Raw genomic sequence first — 27987 nt, 5'->3', positions numbered from 1 at the left:
TTTTCAACCAGCGTTGTATCATCACAATGTGGGAAGTGTGTGTAGATCAGTGGTTCCCAACCTTTTGACTCAAGAAATCCCTTTTCTTTCACCGAGTAAACAAACAACCCAACTAAGTGACTTGTTTTATGGATACGTCATATTAAAATTCAAGTATTTGCCATCTTTCCAGCTGTGAATACTTCTGTAAATGTTTGTATCGATGTGAAATGCGTGTCACCTCACCCATCAGGTTTGTGCGGAAACTTCAACAACATAATGATTGATGACTTCAGGACGGTCAGCGGGCTGGTGGAGGGCACCGCGGCAGCGTTCGCCAACTCATGGAAAACTAGAGCAAACTGCCCTGACATTATACCACACCCTCTTGGATACCCCTGTCGCCAAAGTATCAGCAAAGGTACAGCTGGACTCTCCTCTAATGTCTGCTTGTCATATCATATCCTCTGAGTGAAACTATACCATACAACATTTTGGAGTAATCGTATCTTTTTTTTTTATAAATGCTTCATTTTATTTCTGTTTGTGTGTCTTAGAGAGTTACGCCCAGTATTGGTGCTCCAAAATATCAGACCCTGAAGGCGTGTTTGCCCCGTGCCACTATATGGTTAGCCCTGACACCTACAGAGATGTAAGTCTGCACACACGAAGCTGTAATGACAAATATAAACTAAACCACTGTACCCTTGTTAATGTGTCCATACCCACTGTGTCTCCTCACAGAACTGCATGTACGACACCTGTAACTGTGAGAAAAGTGAGGACTGCATGTGTGCTGCGGTCTCCTCGTACGTCTACGCCTGTGCCACCGCAGGAATCCAGATCGAGGGCTGGAGGGACAACGTCTGTGGTGAGTACAACTCCATGGCCATTTTGTTTTACTGTGGTTTGACAGAATCACAAATTTTAATTACAATAACTTCTGGGTAGAAAACCCCCATGTCCGTCCATCCATCTTCATCCACTTACCCGGGTCCAGGTCGCAGGGGCAGCAGGCCAAACAAAGCACCCCAGACGTCCCTCTCCGCAGCAACGCTTTCCAGCTGCTCTTGGGGGACCCCAAAGCGCTCCCAGGCCCACCTAAAAATCTATATCAGTGTAAATATATACTATATTAGGAATATTTTCACCACTTTATCTTGCCGTCAAACAGCCTTTTCTAATGGGGAAACTGAAGGCGTAATCTCAAAGCCACCAGACTCTTTACAAAAACAGTGATTTTACCTCGTAGAATGCGGGAGTTGCTGGTCTACTGCTGACTTGATCAGTTGGTGTGTTAGGTAAAGCAGAGAAAATATTCCAAATGTAGTGTATACTCAAATTGATATTGATCTTTTTAGGTAGTAAAAAACGGTCTTGCTGCTGCCCCCATCCACATTGCTTTGTGTCGGTAGATTTGGTTTCTCAAAGGCAAAGGAGTTCAAGTGTCTCGGGGTCTTGTTCACGAGTGAGGGTAAAATGTTGCCCGAGATAGAGAGGCAGTTTGGTGCGTCTTCAGCGGTGATGCGGCCAGTGTGGCAGACTGTCACGGTGAAGAGGGAGCTGAGCTACAAGGCAAAGCTCTCAATTTTACTGGTCCATCTGCATCCCAAGCCTCACAGTCATGAGCTCTGGGTAGTGACTAAAAGAATGAGATCGTGGACACTAGCGGCCGAAATGAGTTTCCTCCCTGGGGTGTCTGGGCTCAGCCTTTGAGATAGGGTCAAGAGCTCAGACATTTGGAGGGAGCTCAGAGTAGAGCCGCTGCTCCTTCGCATCAAAAGGGGTCAGTTGAGGTGCTTCGGGCTTCTGATCAGGATCCTCCTGGGCGCCTCCAGTTAAGGGTTTTCTGGGCATGGCCAACTGGTAGGAGGCCCCGGGGTCGACCCAGAACACACTGGAGGGAATATATATCTCATCTGGCCTGGGAACACCTCAGGGTCCCCCGGGAGGAGCTGGAAAGTGTTGCTGGGGAGAGGGGCGTCTGTGCCTGCTGCCCTGCGACGGATAAGCGGATGAAAAAGAATGGATGGATGGATGAAATCAATTGCCAGTTGTCTACCTGGAAGCAATTCTTGTTGGTTGATTCAGTCAAACAGCCGTTGGCCTGTGGAATCAACAAATCAACAGCTGCATATTTAATGAGATTCGTGTAATGAACGGTTTCTTTAAAGAACAAGGCCCCATTCACGCCCTCCCGATCTGCAACAAACAATTCACCTTCATGAAGAATCTGATCATCCAGCTGATAAACTCTCGTCTTACTACTCAAATCATTTCTCTCCCACCAGGCAAATTCAGCACATGTCCAGTAGGACAAGTGTATCGCTACAACATGACCAGCTGCCAACGTACCTGCCGGTCCATCAGCCAGCCCGACTACTCTTGCCAGACCAAATTCACCTCAGTGGACGGCTGTGGCTGTGAAGAGGGAACCTACATGAACGAGGAGGGGATGTGTGTGTCCAGTTCAGCCTGTCCCTGCTACGACAGTGATGACATCATACCTGCTGGGCAGGCTGCCAGCAGAGACGGCGTCACATGGTAAATATAGAGTGTAATGATGTCAGGAGCTGAGCGTATGAGCGTTGAATTTAGACACTCACGTAAAATGCAGTGAAGCAGACAAGAGATAGTAGGTGGACAAAAGGGAGTTATTTCAGTATCAACACAACAGTGACTTAGAAATAAGACTAATTTTAAAATATGCGCTATTATCTTTGTTTTCAAGAGAAGATGATTGAATAAAATATTTAAATATTTATTAGACAAGTTTCTGTTATTTTTGGGGTTTCTTAAGTGTTATATTGATTGAGTAATAAAAAAAGAATCTTAATAATAATCAATAAATTAGTCATTAGATTAGTCGGCTAATCAAAATAAATAATTGTTAGTTTAAATGATAGGTGTTACATCTGAATTCATTCTGCAAACATGATGTGAATGTACCAGTACAATAAATGGGGTTAGGAATTCCACTGACGGACAGGGACTGATTTCAGGATGTTTGTTGATGACACTTTTTCTAATTCCACTGTCTACCTGTTTCCACAGTTACTGCAGACAAGGAAAGTTGAGCTGTCCAGGAGAGACCCAGCTAACATGTAGGTTTCAACACATGAATACAATCAAATCCTCATCTTTCTAAAAACCAAGTGCTTTGAATACTTTTGTGTTTAACTGTTGAATCTTATTAGTGAATGATATATTGAGTAATTATTAAACACATAAAAAGGCACATGTCCCACTGAAAACCTGTCAGTTATTGCAGAGGCCTGTTGTGTCCACATCATGATGCTTCCAGGCTGACAGAATAGTTCCTGCTGGGATACAGGGAATCACAGACATAGACTAATGCATGTGACATCTGGAACTGACTCTAACATGAATCTGTTATTTATTACTCAGCCAACCCAACATGCGTTTCCCCCATGGTTTACTTTGACTGCTCTACTGCTGACCCTGGGTCCACTGGGACTGACTGTCAGAAGAGCTGCGGCACTCTGGACATGGCTTGTGTAAGTACGGCATAGCACACACACTCACAGAGGTCAAACATAGATGTACAGGCACCGTTTGGCTCACACCGTCTTTTCTCCCTCCACAGATCAGTGCGGGCTGTACGTCAGGCTGCATGTGCCCTTCTGGCCTGGTGTCTGATGGAGCAGGAGGCTGTGTCACTGAAGCCAACTGTCCATGTCTGCACAATGGACAGGCCTATCAGCCTGGAGAGACTCTGACTGTGGAGTGCAACACCTGGTTTGTACAGTGCTTTACATATACACCAGTATAGTGTGTACTTGCGTGGAAATGCATACACTAAATATTCCTCGTGTAGAGGTTTCCCCACACAGTTATTTAAGATTGCATTGTAAGCTGCACGTTTACAACATTAATGTAATGATTAAATGATATATTTTGGTGGTTTGAGTTGAAGGTGTGAGAAAGAATAGTATCAGTAACATTGTTAACACTGTGCTACATTACAGAGAAATACAAAACTGTACTAATGAACCTTCATTAATATAGGCCTATATTTTATCTCCAAGTGCACGTCACACACTGAGCGAGCCGCCTGTTAATGACGCTGTGGGCTAATGGGCATGTAGCTACTTCCATGTTTCAGATGATACGTCATGTTTGTAGTCGACCAATGAAGATGAGTTTACATATCACCTTGGGTTCGTCCTTCACCTTCTCAAAATGATCCCACACTTTGGATTTCCTGCCCGACATGTTATTAACTAGCCTGTGGAATAACCGCAGGTACCAGCCCTGGAGATTAGGGGCCGTACACATGCTGTGTCTTTAACCCCCGGAAAACGCGAGGTAGGGTTCTGGGCACTACTCTTGTGCCTTGTCTGTGCCAGCTTTCAAGAGCACAGCAGCAGGTTATTTACCTGGAATCCTGAGCGCGGAACTGATCTTCTTCCAGACACTGTTTATAAGTGTGTAGGCCTATCAGACAACAAATTGTCACCACTATCTGGTGTTCTCATCAAAACTGGTTTGCTGTGATTTTGCACACAGATGTTTACATTCTGAATTCAAATGTACAAATAATAATCACAGATAATTTTGCTGATGTCAGGTTTACATTATTGATGGTTGGTGTCCGGTGTGTTTCTCTGCAGCACCTGTGAAAACCGGAAGTTCAGATGTACCGAAAAAGTGTGTGATCAAGTTTGTGGGATTTATGGCGACGGTCACTACACCACATTTGATGACAAGAGGTTTGACTTCAATGGAGAGTGTGAATACACACTCATACAGGTAAAGTGGCAGCTGGACAGGGATGAAAGTTCCTTCATAAATAATCCATCACAGTGTTGTCACAATACTGTCATTTCTATCTTTGATACAATACCTTGAAAAATAGCAATATTTGATACCAAGGCCAGTGAAAGCATGAAATGTAACTAACAACAGTGTTGCCCAGTAATCTCATCCTGTGTCTGTGCCTTATTCAGGACAACTGTGGTGGTGGTCAGAGCAATGGAAGCTTCAGCGTCATCAGTGAGAACATTCCCTGTGGAACCACAGGAACCACCTGCTCCAGGGCCATCAAGATCTTCATGGGGGTAAACACAACAAACAAACAAACTGTGCACATGTCCTGTGATTTGAAACAGCACAAGTTCCTGAATAGCATAAAAATTTCAGGTTTAAGAAAGAAAGGATTTATTGAGCACGTGATGACCTGTTCCATCTCACGTAACTGCTGCTGTAATAAAATACATGTTTATTTGATGTTAATGCCTACAGGATAATGAATTCCAACTTAAAGATGACAGCTTCCAAATGGTAAAGGGCAGCAGTGAGGTGTTCCCTGCTCAGATACAAAAGATGGGTATTTACCAGGTGGTGACGATCATGGAGGGACTTGTCCTCATGTGGGACCAGAAGACCAGTCTTTTCATTAAACTCAGCCCCAAGTTCCAGGTAAACAATCAAGTCTGCATGTCCTAATAGACACTTGGCTTTTGCACAAAGCATATTGGTAACACCAGCTCATTTCAGTCTGGCTTAACTCGCATTAATCAATATTTTTGTGCTGATTAATATTGAGGAAAATATTGGTGCTTTGTTTTATGTCCCACACATTTACAGGTGTGACCTCGACTCTGCTCTGTTTTGTGTGATGTTTATAGATCAATTCAGCTTAAAAAGGAATGTTCCACATGCAAAATGACCAAATAACATTAAAGCATTAAAGTTTAGTTTAAATTGACTCAACTAACGCACATAAAACAGCACAAGGAATAAGCTAACCTTCAGGGCTTTCTGACAGAAGTTTTAATTCTAACCCAAACTATGATCTTTTTCCAAAAAATTCAGGGCTATCTTGCCATAAAACATAACAACAACAATAATGATAACTGTCAAGAGTCACAGACAAAACAAAAGTGTCTTACTAGTCACTTAATAAGAGCTTAAGCACTTCTACATTGCATAAATCAGGCTAGCAGAGTTTTCCTCTACCCGCCAGAATAGCACAGTTGAATTTCAGCCTGCGTGCACATTGTTTCAGTTTAACATTGTTGTTATCCTCCTCGTCTTTCTCTCGGCTGCTTGCCATCTACCTGTTGTTGTATGACAGTGACATAGAATTTCAAAATAAAGGCGTAACCTAAAGATGATGATATGGACTGATGTTTTCACATAGCATTAATGAGATTGGAACGTTGATCATTAAATTGATATATCGATCCAGATCGATGGATCATTACTCCCCTAGTAGTGAGTAATTGTTATACATATGGTCATTTTGCGGGTGAAGTAAGTTACATTGGCACTGGAATTTGATTTACCATCTGTCTTATGCTCTGCTGCAGTCAGCCGCTCTGTGGTAAACAGGAGTCACTTATTAAGACAGGAACCTATAAATTGGACAGTAAAGGTATCAGATGAAAATGCCAAGCCTATGTTTGTGAGTAAGTAAATTCTGTCATTGGCCTCCTCCCTCTCAGGGTAAAGTCTGTGGTCTGTGCGGAAACTACGACGGCAACATCAGGAATGACTTCACCACACGCTCCCAGGAGACAGTGGCAGACGTTCTGGAATTTGGCAACAGTTGGAAGGTTTCATCCACCTGCCCAAATGCCCGGCTAGTCAGCGATCCCTGTTCCTCCAACCGCTACCGAGCAGCCTGGTCTCAGAAACAGTGCAGCATCATCACCAGTGTCACCTTCCAGTCCTGTCATTCAAAGGTAACTGTGGCGATAGTGCTGGATACACACACATGTATGCACATACACACCCACTATCACTTTAACCTCCATGATGTTCGAAAAATTATTTCTTTCTGTCTATGGCACTAAGTGCTCACTGCTTTGTGTGTCGATCAGTACGTCAGTTGCTCTGCCCATCCGTATGTTCAAGCAAAACTTTCGCCCACGGCAAAATATTTTAAAAACTACTTTTCAGACTGTCAAAATATTTAAATAGGAAATTCACAGTCCCCAGTAGATGATAGAGAGGATAGTGGATGGTATGACTCCTAGGCGAGACACCCCCACTGTCTGAGACAAACAACCCAACAAAAGAGAGAAACAAACAACAAAAACGATTGTTTTTGGCAACCCTTTTTGTTTGAGCCCCCAAACTTGGATTTTTTTTCACTGACACATCGCAGCATTTCCCAGTAACAATTGAGCCCTGGAAGCTGGGTGTTTTTCATGAACACATCTGGGCATTTCCAAGAAGCGTCTGTGACGGTGTTTGAGCCCCCAAACCTGGGTGTTTTTCACCGACTTATCTCGGTGTTTTCCAGCAGTGTTTGAGCCCCTGAGCTTGGATTTCTTTTACCAACACATCGCAATGTTTCCCAGTAGCATGTAAGCCCCGGACGCACACACACATTGTGGCATTTGCAGCAGTGGTTTTGGCACCTGAACCTTGGCATTTTCACCAGCACATTATAGTGTTTCCAGGCTGTGTTTGTGTCACTGAATCTGGGTGTTTTTTACCGCTTTTTCAGCGGCTTGTGCCACCAAACTTGTTTTGTGTTTTAAGCCCAAACACGATCTTTTCCTTACCATAACCAAGTAGTTTTTAACTGCTACAAAATTATTTACAAATGTAATGTATCCATAGTTTGCAGAAACATAAAGTCCGAACATTTTTTCTAGCAATTGGGTTGGTAAACTACCGCTACAAGCACAGGACATTTTTGTTACACTCAACTTTAATTATTCTGCTAAAGAGTACATTATTGTGTTTAAGGTTGATCCTGGTCCCTACTATGATTCTTGTGTGAGAGACTCTTGTGCTTGTGACACCGGTGGGGACTGCGAATGTCTCTGCACAGCTGTGGCTGCCTACGCCAAAGCTTGTAATGGAGCTGGGGCCTGCATTGCATGGAGAACTCCAAAGCTGTGCCGTAAGTTTGGCGTCCATCACACCAGGAAAATCTGAGGATCTGTGGAGCATTGCATCTCCTACCAAAAGATTTTAATTTGTTATGTTGGGAAACACCCTGACTTTAATCACACAAGCTAAGAAGTAATCATTTTGTCTCTTGCAGCTCTTTTCTGTGACTACTATAACAGACATGGTGGCTGTGCTTGGCACTACAAGCCCTGTGGAGCTGACTGCATGAAGACATGTAGGAATCCATCAGGAAACTGTTCAGAGCTCATCACTGGCCTGGAAGGTACTTAATAAAGATCTTTTGCCTGACTAGTGGAATCTGTGTGTAAAAGCCAGGCTTTGAGCCCAACTGTGCTGCTGTTTCAGCATTTTCTGGTGGTCCCTTCTTTTTCTGGCTGTTTTTTTTTTTTTTTTTTGATGGATATGATTACATATTTGTAATATAACTTTTCATTTCTTTGGGTTAGTGTGTTGTGTATCTTAAAAGTGCTCATTCCCAGGCCGTCAAACAGTGACACTTGGCGGCTGGTGATACGGTTCGACCACCAACCCAGGGTCATCAGTATGTGGCGACCTGGGAAGGAGACTCAGCGATCAACTATCTTTCTCCAATGTTACATATAGCATCTTTAAGAAATCTGTCTTGCAGCTGTTTCAGCCACTGGACAAAACAAAAAGAAATGTAAGGGGTGGAACATTTGAAATGATTTAAAATTAACACATTGTGGTCAGTGTAAAGAGGAAAAAACTTAAGATGGACACCTCATTCAAACTTGCAATGTTGTTGCTCTGCTGCATTGATGATATAAATCAAATCCCTGATTCCTCATCCCTGAGCCACAGACCTGCCCAGGGTCAACATGTGAGACCAGGGGCCAGATGCATTAACAGTGTGTATGCACAAAAAAAATGTACGTACGCCTTTTCCCACACATAAACTGATATTTATAAAGGAAGAATGTGCATTGAAAATGTGCACACCTCACGCATTCTTCAGACATTCTTCAGCTGAGAAAGCTGCGGGTGAGATCATAATGAGCAGATTAAATATAAGTTATTTGCCAATTTCGCTAGTTGTGCTATTGTATTTGCCTGCTGCACGGCACTTTGTAAAATGTCAATCAAAGGCATAATCATAATCATTCATAAATTTAATTCTAGATTATTTATGTGATATATATATTTTTTTGTCTTTGCTAGTGGTGGAGGGGCACAGATTGATATGCAGGCAAACTGTGGGAGTGGAAATGAGGCTTGTGCATGTGTGCCCAGTTCTATGCATCTGGTGCATGGTCTCAAGGCGACAATGTGATTCTGCAAAATTTAACGAGGGTAAACTCCCTGTCATCAGGATTTAAATTTATCCTAAAAGAGAGAGGTCATGTCTGAAGCAAAAATCCTACGGTAGGCAAGTATGTATTATGGCTGTGGCTCAGGAGGTAGAGGAGCTGTCCACTGATCATAGGGTCAATCAGTGACCCATCACTGTGTGTGTATGTGTTAGTGTGAATGCGTGAAGGAGATGCAAAGCACTTTGGATAAAAGTGCTATTTTAATGCAGCAGTTTATTATTTAGCTACACTTGTGTTTCCACTAAGTAATCTAAATGTTATGATGGTGTTGCAGGGTGCTATCCAAAGTGTCCCTCCAACAAGCCCTACTTTAACGAAGACAGCATGACGTGCGTTCCCTGGAACCAGTGTGGCTGCTATGATGACAAAGGCAACCATTACGATGACGGAGCTAAGGTTCCAGCAGAAAACTGTTACACTTGGTATGTCTCATACAGATGACTTATCTTCACACTAACGGCCAAAAAATACACGGGGCACATGGGAGGTTTTGTTTTGCCATATGATAATGCAGTTGGTTATGGAAGGTTTGAAAGCGTAGACTATATTAACTGGTACTGAGTTAATCAACTGGATTGTTTTAAAAAGAGGATGTAATAATTTGATTTATTTTATGGTAAAATGTAAAAACATCTTTGCATCACAGATTGTACTCATTTGTACACAGTTCAATGTAGTTTTAACTGTTGGAGGGAAGTCGAGCCGCACGCAGAAAAAAATAAATAGACCAGCTGCATAAGAAAAGCATGTAGCAGCACAGGCCAGCGTGGGCAGATGTAACTTCAGTAGTCAGTGTAGCTGCTTCAGTTAATATGAACACGCTCAGCTGCACCCATCACAGCCCTCTGACATCATCAGTGTGCTGCTTGTGTGCTTCTTTCAAAATGCCTTTGAGCTTCTGTAGAGCTAAGCTAGTTTTCCAAATATAAGTTAGTAAAATTTAAAAGTTACACTGAACAAAATCCTCATGAGCTGCTGCAGGGTTCAAGGGTAAGCTTACTAAGTGAGTAGCCTATGCTTATGAGTAAACTTGCCAATGGACTAGCATATTAGCGAGCTACCTTGCTAGCTAGGTAGGCTTTGCTAACGAGTAAACTTGGCAATGGACGAGCATATTAGTGAGTTAGCTTTCTAACTAGATAGGCTATGCTAACAAGTAAACCTGGCAGTAGACAAAAGTATCAGTGACTTAGCTTGCTAACTAGGTTGGCTATGCTAACAAGTAAACCTGGCAGTAGACAAAAGTATCAGTGACTTAGCTTGCTAACTAGGTTGGCTATGCTAATGAGTAAACTTGGCAATAGACTCAAATATTAGTGAGTTAGCTTGCTAACTAGATAGGTTATGCTAGCAAGTAAACTTTGCAGTAGACAAGAATATCAGTGACTTAGCTTGCTAACAAGGTTGGCTATGCTAACGAGTAAACTTGCTAATAGACTAGAATATTAGTGAGTTAGCTTGCTATCTAAGTAGGCTACGCTAACAAGTAAACTTGGCAGTAGACTAGTATATTAGTGAGTTAGCTTACTAACTAGGTAGACTATGCTAATTAGTACATTTGGCAATAAACTATATATTAGTGAGTTTGCTTTCTAACTACGTTGGCTATATTAATGAGTAAACATGGTAACAGACAAGAATATAAATGAGTTAGCTTGCTAACTAGGTAAGCTATGCTAAGTTTTAATAGGCCATAAAAAAGGAGGGAAAATGTGTTACTCGCAAGTATTTGCAACTGAAAAATTATGTGATTTTTTTGTTCGTCAATAATTATCTAGCCTATTGACAAGCTTACATCTTAGCATAGCCTACTTATTTAGCAAGCTAACTCAGTAACACTGCAGTAGCTCATTTAGTTCAGTATTACCAAGGATTTTGTTTAATTTTACTAACTTCAATTTGAAAAACTAGCTTAGCTTAGATGAAGCACAAAGGAATTTTAAGAGAAGCACACTGATGATGTCAAATGGCTGTGATTGGTTGAACGCAATGTCAGTCCAGGAATGGGATGTGACATGTTGATCCAGGACCATGTAGGTGAGATACCTGTCAAGCTGCAGACCACTGTTTGAGACGAACAAAGAACAAAATCGGCTGTGATTTAGCGAGTTGTAGCTGTATTCAAATTGCAGCTTTCTGGGCACAAGAGGCTTCCTTTCCAGTGGGGATTATGCCCCTACATTTTTTCTATGCCAGCATATGATCTTTCAGAAACCATAACCAGGTGGTTTTGGTGCCTAAGCCTATCCACACATTAACCAAAGCATTGTTGAAAGGTCTCTGCTACATAATATTATTGCAAATGTAACACATCTAACATGCCAACCACCATTTTCTGCTGGTGGGCTTTAAGGCTTGCCTGTTGTAATGGTTTGTAGATTAGCATATGACTACATTTTAATGTCAACTTTGCAATTAGTGTCAAGAGGTGTCCAACCTGTGAGGGTGTTTAGGGTACTTTTACATTTCTGTCCCAAGAACCATTCTGTCTTTAGCCATTGCAGTTTCTGGCTGGTACAAGACAAAGATTTTACGATGGTATATGTGGGCGTAAAATTTTACAATATCGATGACCTGGAGCTGGACCTAGACGTTTCTTTGCTTAAATAATTAGCTCAAAATGTGTGGATATGCACATGACTGGAAAAAAAGATGAGTACATGTGTAAATAGAGTTGTACAAGTCCTCATGTCGTCCCAGGTAATAGTGTTTTCTGAGCTTCTCTTCTGAGTCAACTGAATGATATCAGAAAGCTTCCTAGTTCTGATTAAAATCTTGAGTTTGACTATGCATCATGCAATAGAATTGTGGTTGTATGTACAGCATGTAAAGTCAAAAGTTTAATGACACGTCTAAATTTTCTATCTATTTCAAAGCTCCTGTACAGTCAGTAAAATAAGCTGCCACTACGATGTGAACTGTAAGTACACACATTTTTTATATTCATTTATGTATTTATCTATTTATGTAAATAATAGAGTTGTGCAAGTTGCTAAAATTTAGTTGTTAATTACAGTTACTAGCTACCTCTCTCAGAAGTAATTGGACTACTTTACCAATTACTGCATATAAAGTAATTCGTTTCTAGAGAAAGTAACTTTTGCGTTACTTAAATATCTGCTTCAGGTTTCCTATTAAAGGCATACTAGGCTGGATTTGTTGTCTGCTGTTTGTAAACTCAAAATTTAAACTTGGCCCCTCCTCCTTGGCTCAACGAGACTGAAAAAGCAGCAGTGGACAAATGAGCTAGATGATAGTGAATGAAGAGTGAGAGGCCGTTTACACGTACACGGTGATTTTGATAAACGGAGACATCTTCCTTCGTTTGTGCCCTCCGTTTACACGCAAACGGAGATTTCTCCTCTGAAAACGAGTCTTTCTAAAAACTCCGGCCAGAGTGGAGATTTTGGAAAACTCCGGTTGCGCGTTTGCATGTAAACTGAGATAAACGCAGATAAACGGAGTTATAGGCAGCCCACGTCACAGTATGCGCCGGAACTTGCGCCTGTGTAAAAAGTGCGACCTATGTTGCTATGGTGACAATGGATACATGGAAGGCTTGAGCTTCTCGTTACACTGCCACCCACAGGTTTGGCATGCTCTTGTGTATATATACACGGGTAAGTGTAAACGAAGATCTTTTTGAAAACGGAGACGGTGAAATGTCCGTTTATGAAAATAGCCGGCAACGTGTAAACGGCCTCTGAGTGGCATTAACGAGAACAAAGTAGTGACTGAGATATGAAACATTATTTTTCTGATTGTTTCATGGTTGTTACATACCCACAACCCTTCAGGAAGATGCTGCATTGCTGGATTTTGTGTGAATTCAGCTGAAGGGCATGCCTCTATCTGTCCGCTTGGCTTTTCTGATCTGTGTGCATGCGGCTCAACCTTACCTGTGTTCATACAGACACGCAGCTAGCATCCACAGAACAGAGGAGAGAGACGGAGACAGCAGTGTGTCCTGGTCGCTACATTTAAACAGCATCTCGACCTTTTGCTGCATTTGGCTTGGCGCTACACACCACTAGCACACCAGGTTGCAAAATGCGAGGTGCGCCGCACTGCCTTTTTTAAGTTGAATGCCACTACTGGAAAAAAAAAAAAATTAAAAATGCTTGCTGCGCCTTTTTACCGTTGCCAGGCAACCACAGACTCACCTTTTTATTCTAAACTTCTCGTGGGATCAATTTACCGTTTATTCATTTATATTAGTTTTTTGACAGTAATCAGCATGTAGTTCCTAAAATGTTGAGGCTGAGGGTAATTGCTGTAGCTCTAGTTGAGGTTGGGAGGCTGTCAGCAAATAGTTTGTTGGGTGCAGGGAAACAGAGGTCTATGTGGGTACATGAGACCCTAAAAAAAGAGGGTGGATCATGGGGAGTACCACCAGTTGGTCCAGGAGCTTCTCCTCCATGATGGCCGTTTACAGGCATATTTTAGGAGGATGCAGGGGCAGTTTGAAAACCTGCTGTCTATTGTCGGGCCGTATAGCTCTGGGTATCCAGCAAATGCTACCATCAGTTTTCCCTTACAGTTTACCAACTGCAAACTTGTTGTCGTGACCACCACAGAAGGCCCACCTCTCAAATCATCTGATTGGACAACGGGTAAAAAGATGACGAAAAAAGAGATGACGTGGCATTTTCCCACCTCTGAGTTCAGAGCACTCCGACAAAAACGCCAGGCACCTAGAGCGCAGAAACACAAGGCGCGTCACAACGCAAAAAAAGCAAGCAAAAGGCTTCATTCTCATCAAAAACAATTACAAAAAGCCACCTCCAGCTTCTAAATGCTGCCCAAATACTACAATATGGGCCTAATGTGTCCCGGTAAGGGAACAACCATTGTGTGCAGGGGATAGTCTGATCAATGATGATTGATTGTATGATACAGGCCATTTATTATGCCACCATGAAGTTTGGTGACTACTCATGCGGTCCAGGTAATGTTTATACATGTACATATATGTTTTTAAATGTTTATATATATGTATGTGTGTGTGTGTAAAAAAAATTGACAATATGATACTCTTCATGTGCAGACTGTAAATGCTATGTCAATGGCAAAACCTATGATTATGGGGAAACCATTTACAACACCACGGATGGGATAGGACACTGCCTGACAGCCAAGTGTGGAGTCAATGGGACTGTTACCAGGGAAATCTACCCTTGCACCACTGTGGCCACCCCTGGTCCTCCAACTACCCCCTTTACATTCAGCACGACTGGACCGACCACTACAGGTACAAAATCTATGCAGAATAACCGATGATCCTCCTTTCATATTCACAATAACTCATGAGAAAAAAACATTAAGATGTTTAGAAATGGAAAACTATGTTGAAAAAAATATTTTTAAAAATAAGTATTTCTATGACATTTTTTACAAGACAGTAACTGTGTTCTGTTTGAAAAATTTTGTTTCCAAAGTTGTTGTCAGTACATCACTACCAACCACCACAAGTGGGACCACAGCAAGACCTGTAGAAACAACCACATCTGAAGAGACAACTGCAAAGACAGAGACAACACAACCACCAACAGAAGGCACTACTAGCCCAGTTACTAAGTCTACTGTAACATCAAAACCTTCTGTCAGCACCACAACCACTAAAGTGCCAACAGAAACAACTTTGAAAAAGACAACCGAACGTGTTGAGACAACCACATCTGAAAAGACAACTGCAAAGACAGAGACAACAAAACCACCTACGGAAAGCACCACTGGCCCAGTTACAAAGTCTACTACAGCTGTTGTTGAAACTACAACACCAAAACCAGGTGTCACAACAAGCCCTGAAACAACAATCGTGACATCAAAACCTTCTGTTAGCACCACAACCACTAAAGTTATAACTGAAACAACTGTGAAGAGCACAACCAAAGGTGTTGAGACAACCACATCTGAAAAGACAACTGCAAAGACAGAGACAACAAAACCACCTACGGAAAGCACCACTGGCCCAGTTACAAAGTCTACTACAGCTGTTGTTGAAACTACAACACCAAAACCAGGTGTCACAACAAGCCCTGAAACAACAATCGTGACATCAAAACCCTCTGTTAGCACCACAACCACTAAAGTTATAACTGAAACAACTGCGAAGAGCACCACCAAAGGTGTTGAGACAACCACATCTGAAAAGACAACTGCAAAGACAGAGACAACAAAACCACCTACGGAAAGCACCACTGGCCCAGTTACAAAGTCTACTACAGCTGTTGTTGAAACTACAACACCAAAACCAGGTGTCACAACAAGCCCTGAAACAACAATCGTGACATCAAAACCTTCTGTTAGCACCACAACCACTAAAGTTATAACTGAAACAACTGCGAAGAGCACCACCAAAGGTGTTGAGACAACCACATCTGAAAAGACAACTGCAAAGACAGAGACAACAAAACCACCTACGGAAAGCACCACTGGCCCAGTTACAAAGTCTACTACAGCTGTTGTTGAAACTACAACACCAAAACCAGGTGTCACAACAAGCCCTGAAACAACAGTCGTGACATCAAAACCCTCTGTTAGCACCACAACCACTAAAGTTATAACTGAAACAACTGCGAAGAGCACCACCAAAGGTGTTGAGACAACCACATCTGAAAAGACAACTGCAAAGACAGAGACAACAAAACCACCTACGGAAAGCACCACTGGCCCAGTTACAAAGTCTACTACAGCTGTTGTTGAAACTACAACACCAAAACCAGGTGTCACAACAAGCCCTGAAACAACAGTCGTGACATCAAAACCCTCTGTTAGCACCACAACCACTAAAGTTATAACTGAAACAACTGCGAAGAGCACAACCAAAGGTGTTGAGACAACCACATCTGAAAAGACAACTGCAAAGACAGAGACAACAAAACCACCTAAAGAAGGCACCACTGGCCCAGTTACAAAGTCTACTACAGCTGTTGTTGAAACTACAACACCAAAACCAGGTGTCACAACAAGCCCTGAAACAACAGTCGTGACATCAAAACCCTCTGTTAGCACCACAACCACTAAAGTTATAACTGAAACAACTGCGAAGAGCACCACCAAAGGTGTTGAGACAACCACATCTGAAAAGACAACTGCAAAGACAGAGACAACAAAACCACCTACGGAAAGCACCACTGGCCCAGTTACAAAGTCTACTACAGCTGTTGTTGAAACTACAACACCAAAACCAGGTGTCACAACAAGCCCTGAAACAACAATCGTGACATCAAAACCTTCTGTTAGCACCACAACCACTAAAGTTATAACTGAAACAACTGTGAAGAGCACAACCAAAGGTGTTGAGACAACCACATCTGAAAAGACAACTGCAAAGACAGAGACAACAAAACCACCTACGGAAAGCACCACTGGCCCAGTTACAAAGTCTACTACAGCTGTTGTTGAAACTACAACACCAAAACCAGGTGTCACAACAAGCCCTGAAACAACAGTCGTGACATCAAAACCCTCTGTTAGCACCACAACCACTAAAGTTATAACTGAAACAACTGCGAAGAGCACCACCAAAGGTGTTGAGACAACCACATCTGAAAAGACAACTGCAAAGACAGAGACAACAAAACCACCTACGGAAAGCACCACTGGCCCAGTTACAAAGTCTACTACAGCTGTTGTTGAAACTACAACACCAAAACCAGGTGTCACAACAAGCCCTGAAACAACAGTCGTGACATCAAAACCCTCTGTTAGCACCACAACCACTAAAGTTATAACTGAAACAACTGCGAAGAGCACCACCAAAGGTGTTGAGACAACCACATCTGAAAAGACAACTGCAAAGACAGAGACAACAAAACCACCTAAAGAAGGCACCACTGGCCCAGTTACAAAGTCTACTACAGCTGTTGTTGAAACTACAACACCAAAACCAGGTGTCACAACAAGCCCTGAAACAACAATCGTGACATCAAAACCTTCTGTTAGCACCACAACCACTAAAGTTATAACTGAAACAACTGCGAAGAGCACCACCAAAGGTGTTGAGACAACCACATCTGAAAAGACAACTGCAAAGACAAAGACAACAAAACCACCTACGGAAAGCACCACTGGCCCAGTTACAAAGTCTACTACAGCTGTTGTTGAAACTACAACACCAAAACCAGGTGTCACAACAAGCCCTGAAACAACAGTCGTGACATCAAAACCCTCTGTTAGCACCACAACCACTAAAGTTATAACTGAAACAACTGCGAAGAGCACAACCAAAGGTGTTGAGACAACCACATCTGAAAAGACAACTGCAAAGACAGAGACAACAAAACCACCTACGGAAAGCACCACTGGCCCAGTTACAAAGTCTACTACAGCTGTTGTTGAAACTACAACACCAAAACCAGGTGTCACAACAAGCCCTGAAACAACAGTCGTGACATCAAAACCCTCTGTTAGCACCACAACCACTAAAGTTATAACTGAAACAACTGTGAAGAGCACCACCAAAGGTGTTGAGACAACCACATCTGAAAAGACAACTGCAAAGACAGAGACAACAAAACCACCTACGGAAAGCACCACTGGCCCAGTTACAAAGTCTACTACAACTGTTGTTGAAACTACAACACCAAAACCAGGTGTCACAACAAGCCCTGAAACAACAGTCGTGACATCAAAACCCTCTGTTAGCACCACAACCACTAAAGTTATAACTGAAACAACTGTGAAGAGCACAACCAAAGGTGTTGAGACAACCACATCTGAAAAGACAACTGCAAAGACAGAGACAACAAAACCACCTACGGAAAGCACCACTGGCCCAGTTACAAAGTCTACTACAGCTGTTGTTGAAACTACAACACCAAAACCAGGTGTCACAACAAGCCCTGAAACAACAGTCGTGACATCAAAACCTTCTGTTAGCACCACAACCACTAAAGTTATAACTGAAACAACTGCGAAGAGCACCACCAAAGGTGTTGAGACAACCACATCTGAAAAGACAACTGCAAAGACAGAGACAACAAAACCACCTACGGAAAGCACCACTGGCCCAGTTACAAAGTCTACTACAGCTGTTGTTGAAACTACAACACCAAAACCAGGTGTCACAACAAGCCCTGAAACAACAGTCGTGACATCAAAACCCTCTGTTAGCACCACAACCACTAAAGTTACGACTGAAACAACTGTGAAGAGCACCACCAAAGGTGTTGAGACAACCACATCTGAAAAGACAACTGCAAAGACAGAGACAACAAAACCACCTACGGAAAGCACCACTGGCCCAGTTACAAAGTCTACTACAGCTGTTGTTGAAACTACAACACCAAAACCAGGTGTCACAACAAGCCCTGAAACAACAGTCGTGACATCAAAACCTTCTGTTAGCACCACAACCACTAAAGTTATAACTGAAACAACTGCAAAGAGCACCACCAAAGGTGTTGAGACAACCACATCTGAAAAGACAACTGCAAAGACAGAGACAACAAAACCACCTAAAGAAGGCACCACTGGCCCAGTTACAAAGTCTACTACAGCTGTTGTTGAAACTACAACACCAAAACCAGGTGTCACAACAAGCCCTGAAACAACAGTCGTGACATCAAAACCCTCTGTTAGCACCACAACCACTAAAGTTATAACTGAAACAACTGCGAAGAGCACAACCAAAGGTGTTGAGACAACCACATCTGAAAAGACAACTGCAAAGACAGAGACAACAAAACCACCTACGGAAAGCACCACTGGCCCAGTTACAAAGTCTACTACAGCTGTTGTTGAAACTACAACACCAAAACCAGGTGTCACAACAAGCCCTGAAACAACAGTCGTGACGTCAAAACCCTCTGTTAGCACCACAACCACTAAAGTTATAACTGAAACAACTGTGAAGAGCACCACCAAAGGTGTTGAGACAACCACATCTGAAAAGACAACTGCAAAGACAGAGACAACAAAACCACCTACGGAAAGCACCACTGGCCCAGTTACAAAGTCTACTACAGCTGTTGTTGAAACTACAACACCAAAACCAGGTGTCACAACAAGCCCTGAAACAACAGTCGTGACATCAAAACCCTCTGTTAGCACCACAACCACTAAAGTTATAACTGAAACAACTGCGAAGAGCACCACCAAAGGTGTTGAGACAACCACATCTGAAAAAACAACTGCAAAGACAGAGACAACAAAACCACCTACGGAAAGCACCACTGGCCCAGTTACAAAGTCTACTACAGCTGTTGTTGAAACTACAACACCAAAACCAGGTGTCACAACAAGCCCTGAAACAACAGTCGTCACATCAAAACCCTCTGTTAGCACCACAACCACTAAAGTTATAACTGAAACAACTGCGAAGAGCACAACCAAAGGTGTTGAGACAACCACATCTGAAAAGACAACTGCAAAGACAGAGACAACAAAACCACCTACGGAAAGCACCACTGGCCCAGTTACAAAGTCTACTACAGCTGTTGTTGAAACTACAACACCAAAACCAGGTGTCACAACAAGCCCTGAAACAACAGTCGTGACATCAAAACCCTCTGTTAGCACCACAACCACTAAAGTTATAACTGAAACAACTGTGAAGAGCACAACCAAAGGTGTTGAGACAACCACATCTGAAAAGACAACTGCAAAGACAGAGACAACAAAACCACCTACGGAAAGCACCACTGGCCCAGTTACAAAGTCTACTACAGCTGTTGTTGAAACTACAACACCAAAACCAGGTGTCACAACAAGCCCTGAAACAACAGTCGTGACATCAAAACCCTCTGTTAGCACCACAACCACTAAAGTTACGACTGAAACAACTGTGAAGAGCACCACCAAAGGTGTTGAGACAACCACATCTGAAAAGACAACTGCAAAGACAGAGACAACAAAACCACCTACGGAAAGCACCACTGGCCCAGTTACAAAGTCTACTACAGCTGTTGTTGAAACTACAACACCAAAACCAGGTGTCACAACAAGCCCTGAAACAACAGTCGTGACATCAAAACCTTCTGTTAGCACCACAACCACTAAAGTTATAACTGAAACAACTGCGAAGAGCACCACCAAAGGTGTTGAGACAACCACGTCTGAAAAGACAACTGCAAAGACAGAGACAACAAAACCACCTAAAGAAGGCACCACTGGCCCAGTTACAAAGTCTACTACAGCTGTTGTTGAAACTACAACACCAAAACCAGGTGTCACAACAAGCCCTGAAACAACAGTCGTGACATCAAAACCCTCTGTTAGCACCACAACCACTAAAGTTATAACTGAAACAACTGCGAAGAGCACAACCAAAGGTGTTGAGACAACCACATCTGAAAAGACAACTGCAAAGACAGAGACAACAAAACCACCTACGGAAAGCACCACTGGCCCAGTTACAAAGTCTACTACAGCTGTTGTTGAAACTACAACACCAAAACCAGGTGTCACAACAAGCCCTGAAACAACAGTCGTGACATCAAAACCCTCTGTTAGCACCACAACCACTAAAGTTATAACTGAAACAACTGTGAAGAGCACCACCAAAGGTGTTGAGACAACCACATCTGAAAAGACAACTGCAAAGACAGAGACAACAAAACCACCTACGGAAAGCACCACTGGCCCAGTTACAAAGTCTACTACAGCTGTTGTTGAAACTACAACACCAAAACCAGGTGTCACAACAAGCCCTGAAACAACAGTCGTGACATCAAAACCCTCTGTTAGCACCACAACCACTAAAGTTATAACTGAAACAACTGTGAAGAGCACCACCAAAGGTGTTGAGACAACCACATCTGAAAAGACAACTGCAAAGACAGAGACAACAAAACCACCTACGGAAAGCACCACTGGCCCAGTTACAAAGTCTACTACAGCTGTTGTTGAAACTACAACACCAAAACCAGGTGTCACAACAAGCCCTGAAACAACAGTCGTGACATCAAAACCCTCTGTTAGCACCACAACCACTAAAGTTATAACTGAAACAACTGCGAAGAGCACCACCAAAGGTGTTGAGACAACCACATCTGAAAAAACAACTGCAAAGACAGAGACAACAAAACCACCTACGGAAAGCACCACTGGCCCAGTTACAAAGTCTACTACAGCTGTTGTTGAAACTACAACACCAAAACCAGGTGTCACAACAAGCCCTGAAACAACAGTCGTGACATCAAAACCCTCTGTTAGCACCACAACCACTAAAGTTATAACTGAAACAACTGCGAAGAGCACAACCAAAGGTGTTGAGACAACCACATCTGAAAAGACAACTGCAAAGACAGAGACAACAAAACCACCTACGGAAAGCACCACTGGCCCAGTTACAAAGTCTACTACAGCTGTTGTTGAAACTACAACACCAAAACCAGGTGTCACAACAAGCCCTGAAACAACAGTCGTGACATCAAAACCCTCTGTTAGCACCACAACCACTAAAGTTATAACTGAAACAACTGTGAAGAGCACAACCAAAGGTGTTGAGACAACCACATCTGAAAAGACAACTGCAAAGACAGAGACAACAAAACCACCTAAAGAAGGCACCACTGGCCCAGTTACAAAGTCTACTACAGCTGTTGTTGAAACTACAACACCAAAACCAGGTGTCACAACAAGCCCTGAAACAACAGTCGTGACATCAAAACCCTCTGTTAGCACCACAACCACTAAAGTTATAACTGAAACAACTGTGAAGAGCACAACCAAAGGTGTTGAGACAACCACATCTGAAAAGACAACTGCAAAGACAGAGACAACAAAACCACCTAAAGAAGGCACCACTGGCCCAGTTACAAAGTCTACTACAGCTGTTGTTGAAACTACAACACCAAAACCAGGTGTCACAACAAGCCCTGAAACAACAGTCGTGACATCAAAACCCTCTGTTAGCACCACAACCACTAAAGTTATAACTGAAACAACTGCGAAGAGCACAACCAAAGGTGTTGAGACAACCACATCTGAAAAGACAACTGCAAAGACAGAGACAACAAAACCACCTACGGAAAGCACCACTGGCCCAGTTACAAAGTCTACTACAGCTGTTGTTGAAACTACAACACCAAAGCCAGGTGTCACAACGAGCCCTGAAACAACAGTCGTGACATCAAAACCCTCTGTTAGCACCACAACCACTAAAGTTATAACTGAAACAACTGTGAAGAGCACCACCAAAGGTGTTGAGACAACCACATCTGAAAAGACAACTGCAAAGACAGAGACAACAAAACCACCTACGGAAAGCACCACTGGCCCAGTTACAAAGTCTACTACAGTTGTTGTTGAAACTACAACACCAAAACCAGGTGTCACAACAAGCCCTGAAACAACAGTCGTGACATCAAAACCCTCTGTTAGCACCACAACCACTAAAGTTATAACTGAAACAACTGCGAAGAGCACCACCAAAGGTGCTGAGACAACCACATCTGAAAAGACAACTGCAAAGACAGAGACAACAAAACCACCTACGGAAAGCACCACTGGCCCAGTTACAAAGTCTACTACAGCTGTTGTTGAAACTACAACACCAAAACCAGGTGTCACAACAAGCCCTGAAACAACAGTCGTGACATCAAAACCCTCTGTTAGCACCACAACCACTAAAGTTATAACTGAAACAACTGCGAAGAGCACAACCAAAGGTGTTGAGACAACCACATCTGAAAAGACAACTGCAAAGACAGAGACAACAAAACCACCTACGGAAAGCACCACTGGCCCAGTTACAAAGTCTACTACAGCTGTTGTTGAAACTACAACACCAAAACCAGGTGTCACAACAAGCCCTGAAACAACAGTCGTGACATCAAAACCCTCTGTTAGCACCACAACCACTAAAGTTATAACTGAAACAACTGCGAAGAGCACAACCAAAGGTGCTGAGACAACCACATCTGAAAAGACAACTGCAAAAACAGAGACAACAAAACCACCTAAAGAAGGCACCACTGGCCCAGTTACAAAGTCTACTACAGCTGTTGTTGAAACTACAACACCAAAACCAGGTGTCACAACAAGCCCTGAAACAACAGTCGTGACATCAAAACCCTCTGTTAGCACCACAACCACTAAAGTTATAACTGAAACAACTGCGAAGAGCACCACCAAAGGTGCTGAGACAACCACATCTGAAAAGACAACTGCAAAGACAGAGACAACAAAACCACCTACGGAAAGCACCACTGGCCCAGTTACAAAGTCTACTACAGCTGTTGTTGAAACTACAACACCAAAACCAGGTGTCACAACAAGCCCTGAAACAACAGTCGTGACATCAAAACCCTCTGTTAGCACCACAACCACTAAAGTTATAACTGAAACAACTGCGAAGAGCACAACCAAAGGTGTTGAGACAACCACATCTGAAAAGACAACTGCAAAGACAGAGACAACAAAACCACCTACGGAAAGCACCACTGGCCCAGTTACAAAGTCTACTACAGCTGTTGTTGAAACTACAACACCAAAACCAGGTGTCACAACAAGCCCTGAAACAACAGTCGTGACATCAAAACCCTCTGTTAGCACCACAACCACTAAAGTTATAACTGAAACAACTGCGAAGAGCACCACCAAAGGTGCTGAGACAACCACATCTGAAAAGACAACTGCAAAGACAGAGACAACAAAACCACCTACGGAAAGCACCACTGGCCCAGTTACAAAGTCTACTACAGCTGTTGTTGAAACTACAACACCAAAACCAGGTGTCACAACAAGCCCTGAAACAACAGTCGTGACATCAAAACCCTCTGTTAGCACCACAACCACTAAAGTTATAACTGAAACAACTGCGAAGAGCACAACCAAAGGTGTTGAGACAACCACATCTGAAAAGACAACTGCAAAGACAGAGACAACAAAACCACCTAAAGAAGGCACCACTGGCCCAGTTACAAAGTCTACTACAGCTGTTGTTGAAACTACAACACCAAAACCAGGTGTCACAACAAGCCCTGAAACAACAGTCGTGACATCAAAACCCTCTGTTAGCACCACAACCACTAAAGTTATAACTGAAACAACTGCGAAGAGCACAACCAAAGGTGTTGAGACAACCACATCTGAAAAGACAACTGCAAAGACAGAGACAACAAAACCACCTACGGAAAGCACCACTGGCCCAGTTACAAAGTCTACTACAGCTGTTGTTGAAACTACAACACCAAAACCAGGTGTCACAACAAGCCCTGAAACAACAGTCGTGACATCAAAACCCTCTGTTAGCACCACAACCACTAAAGTTACGACTGAAACAACTGTGAAGAGCACCACCAAAGGTGTTGAGACAACCACATCTGAAAAGACAACTGCAAAGACAGAGACAACAAAACCACCTAAAGAAGGCACCACTGGCCCAGTTACAAAGTCTACTACAGCTGTTGTTGAAACTACAACACCAAAACCAGGTGTCACAACAAGCCCTGAAACAACAGTCGTGACATCAAAACCCTCTGTTAGCACCACAACCACTAAAGTTATAACTGAAACAACTGTGAAGAGCACAACCAAAGGTGTTGAGACAACCACATCTGAAAAGACAACTGCAAAGACAGAGACAACAAAACCACCTACGGAAAGCACCACTGGCCCAGTTACAAAATCTACTACAGCTGTTGTTGAAACTACAACACCAAAACCAGGTGTCACAACAAGCCCTGAAACAACAGTCGTGACATCAAAACCCTCTGTTAGCACCACAACCACTAAAGTTATAACTGAAACAACTGCGAAGAGCACAACCAAAGGTGTTGAGACAACCACATCTGAAAAGACAACTGCAAAGACAGAGACAACAAAACCACCTACGGAAAGCACCACTGGCCCAGTTACAAAGTCTACTACAGCTGTTGTTGAAACTACAACACCAAAACCAGGTGTCACAACAAGCCCTGAAACAACAGTCGTGACATCAAAACCCTCTGTTAGCACCACAACCACTAAAGTTACGACTGAAACAACTGTGAAGAGCACCACCAAAGGTGTTGAGACAACCACATCTGAAAAGACAACTGCAAAGACAGAGACAACAAAACCACCTACGGAAAGCACCACTGGCCCAGTTACAAAGTCTACTACAGCTGTTGTTGAAACTACAACACCAAAACCAGGTGTCACAACAAGCCCTGAAACAACAGTCGTGACATCAAAACCCTCTGTTAGCACCACAACCACTAAAGTTATAACTGAAACAACTGCGAAGAGCACCACCAAAGGTGTTGAGACAACCACATCTGAAAAGACAACTGCAAAGACAGAGACAACAAAACCACCTACGGAAAGCACCACTGGCCCAGTTACAAAGTCTACTACAGCTGTTGTTGAAACTACAACACCAAAACCAGGTGTCACAACAAGCCCTGAAACAACAGTCGTGACATCAAAACCCTCTGTTAGCACCACAACCACTAAAGTTATAACTGAAACAACTGTGAAGAGCACCACCAAAGGTGTTGAGACAACCACATCTGAAAAGACAACTGCAAAGACAGAGACAACAAAACCACCTACGGAAAGCACCACTGGCCCAGTTACAAAGTCTACTACAGCTGTTGTTGAAACTACAACACCAAAACCAGGTGTCACAACAAGCCCTGAAACAACAGTCGTGACATCAAAACCCTCTGTTAGCACCACAACCACTAAAGTTATAACTGAAACAACTGTGAAGAGCACAACCAAAGGTGTTGAGACAACCACATCTGAAAAGACAACTGCAAAGACAGAGACAACAAAACCACCTAAAGAAGGCACCACTGGCCCAGTTACAAAGTCTACTACAGCTGTTGTTGAAACTACAACACCAAAACCAGGTGTCACAACAAGCCCTGAAACAACAGTCGTGACATCAAAACCCTCTGTTAGCACCACAACCACTAAAGTTATAACTGAAACAACTGCGAAGAGCACCACCAAAGGTGTTGAGACAACCACATCTGAAAAGACAACTGCAAAGACAGAGACAACAAAACCACCTACGGAAAGCACCACTGGCCCAGTTACAAAGTCTACTACAGCTGTTGTTGAAACTACAACACCAAAACCAGGTGTCACAACAAGCCCTGAAACAACAGTCGTGACATCAAAACCCTCTGTTAGCACCACAACCACTAAAGTTATAACTGAAACAACTGTGAAGAGCACCACCAAAGGTGTTGAGACAACCACATCTGAAAAGACAACTGCAAAGACAGAGACAACAAAACCACCTACGGAAAGCACCACTGGCCCAGTTACAAAGTCTACTACAGCTGTTGTTGAAACTACAACACCAAAACCAGGTGTCACAACAAGCCCTGAAACAACAGTCGTGACATCAAAACCCTCTGTTAGCACCACAACCACTAAAGTTATAACTGAAACAACTGTGAAGAGCACAACCAAAGGTGTTGAGACAACCACATCTGAAAAGACAACTGCAAAGACAGAGACAACAAAACCACCTAAAGAAGGCACCACTGGCCCAGTTACAAAGTCTACTACAGCTGTTGTTGAAACTACAACACCAAAACCAGGTGTCACAACAAGCCCTGAAACAACAGTCGTGACATCAAAACCCTCTGTTAGCACCACAACCACTAAAGTTATAACTGAAACAACTGTGAAGAGCACAACCAAAGGTGTTGAGACAACCACATCTGAAAAGACAACTGCAAAGACAGAGACAACAAAACCACCTACGGAAAGCACCACTGGCCCAGTTACAAAGTCTACTACAGCTGTTGTTGAAACTACAACACCAAAACCAGGTGTCACAACAAGCCCTGAAACAACAGTCGTGACATCAAAACCCTCTGTTAGCACCACAACCACTAAAGTTATAACTGAAACAACTGTGAAGAGCACAACCAAAGGTGTTGAGACAACCACATCTGAAAAGACAACTGCAAAGACAGAGACAACAAAACCACCTACGGAAAGCACCACTGGCCCAGTTACAAAGTCTACTACAGCTGTTGTTGAAACTACAACACCAAAACCAGGTGTCACAACAAGCCCTGAAACAACAGTCGTGACATCAAAACCCTCTGTTAGCACCACAACCACTAAAGTTATAACTGAAACAACTGCGAAGAGCACAACCAAAGGTGTTGAGACAACCACATCTGAAAAGACAACTGCAAAGACAGAGACAACAAAACCACCTACGGAAAGCACCACTGGCCCAGTTACAAAGTCTACTACAGCTGTTGTTGAAACTACAACACCAAAACCAGGTGTCACAACAAGCCCTGAAACAACAGTCGTGACATCAAAACCCTCTGTTAGCACCACAACCACTAAAGTTATAACTGAAACAACTGCGAAGAGCACAACCAAAGGTGCTGAGACAACCACATCTGAAAAGACAACTGCAAAGACAGAGACAACACAACCACCTAAATCCACCACAAGTCCAGTTACAAAGTCTACTACAGTTGTTGGTGAAACTACGACCACAACATCAAGCACTACAACAGAAGGTGCAATCACAGAATCGGAAAAAACTACTACTACAACTGCTTTTACAAAACCTGTAGTTGTGAACACAACTGTCACGATCTTCACTAAAACTACACCAACAACAGGTACAACTTCCATTGGGCCATTGACAGAGACACTTCCAGGCACCACAAATGTTGTCACTACCTTACCAGCCGGAACCACAGTTGTATCTACAACATTATGTGTCTGTATTCATAATGGAACTACGTATCATCCTGGTAGGTTTATCCCCAGTTTTCATTTTCACATTCATCTTGTTATTCTATAATAGGTCCACTGCAGAGGAGGTGAAGAGCAAGGTTATAATTGTTGTGAATTGTAATTG

At 42.9% G+C, this 27987-nt stretch overlaps 1 protein-coding gene across 1 annotated transcript in view; it reads left to right on the top strand.

Annotated features, from left to right (window-relative positions):
• The window catches only part of LOC117252513 (uncharacterized), a 56088-nt gene that overhangs the window by 13682 nt on the left and 14419 nt on the right, over nt 1–27987 (top strand). Inside the window, exons 14-36 of the mRNA XM_078173509.1 lie at nt 233–400; nt 537–631; nt 724–850; nt 2271–2523; nt 3034–3083; nt 3388–3497; nt 3587–3738; nt 4614–4752; nt 4950–5060; nt 5245–5421; nt 6450–6689; nt 7705–7861; nt 8006–8134; nt 9478–9625; nt 12080–12123; nt 14251–14467; nt 16023–17205; nt 17893–18738; nt 20101–20694; nt 22573–26667; nt 26785–26799; nt 27253–27571; nt 27653–27880. Coding sequence (XP_078029635.1) covers nt 233–400; nt 537–631; nt 724–850; nt 2271–2523; nt 3034–3083; nt 3388–3497; nt 3587–3738; nt 4614–4752; nt 4950–5060; nt 5245–5421; nt 6450–6689; nt 7705–7861; nt 8006–8134; nt 9478–9625; nt 12080–12123; nt 14251–14467; nt 16023–17205; nt 17893–18738; nt 20101–20694; nt 22573–26667; nt 26785–26799; nt 27253–27571; nt 27653–27880 — 9597 coding nt within the window. The remainder of the gene's footprint in view (nt 1–232; nt 401–536; nt 632–723; nt 851–2270; nt 2524–3033; nt 3084–3387; nt 3498–3586; nt 3739–4613; nt 4753–4949; nt 5061–5244; nt 5422–6449; nt 6690–7704; nt 7862–8005; nt 8135–9477; nt 9626–12079; nt 12124–14250; nt 14468–16022; nt 17206–17892; nt 18739–20100; nt 20695–22572; nt 26668–26784; nt 26800–27252; nt 27572–27652; nt 27881–27987) is intronic.

This window comes from Epinephelus lanceolatus, chromosome 2 (assembly GCF_041903045.1).
Source record: "Epinephelus lanceolatus isolate andai-2023 chromosome 2, ASM4190304v1, whole genome shotgun sequence".
Lineage (NCBI taxonomy): Eukaryota > Metazoa > Chordata > Actinopteri > Perciformes > Serranidae > Epinephelus > Epinephelus lanceolatus.
Note: the sequence above shows the minus strand (reverse complement) of the source record. Positions and strands in the feature narration are given on the sequence as shown.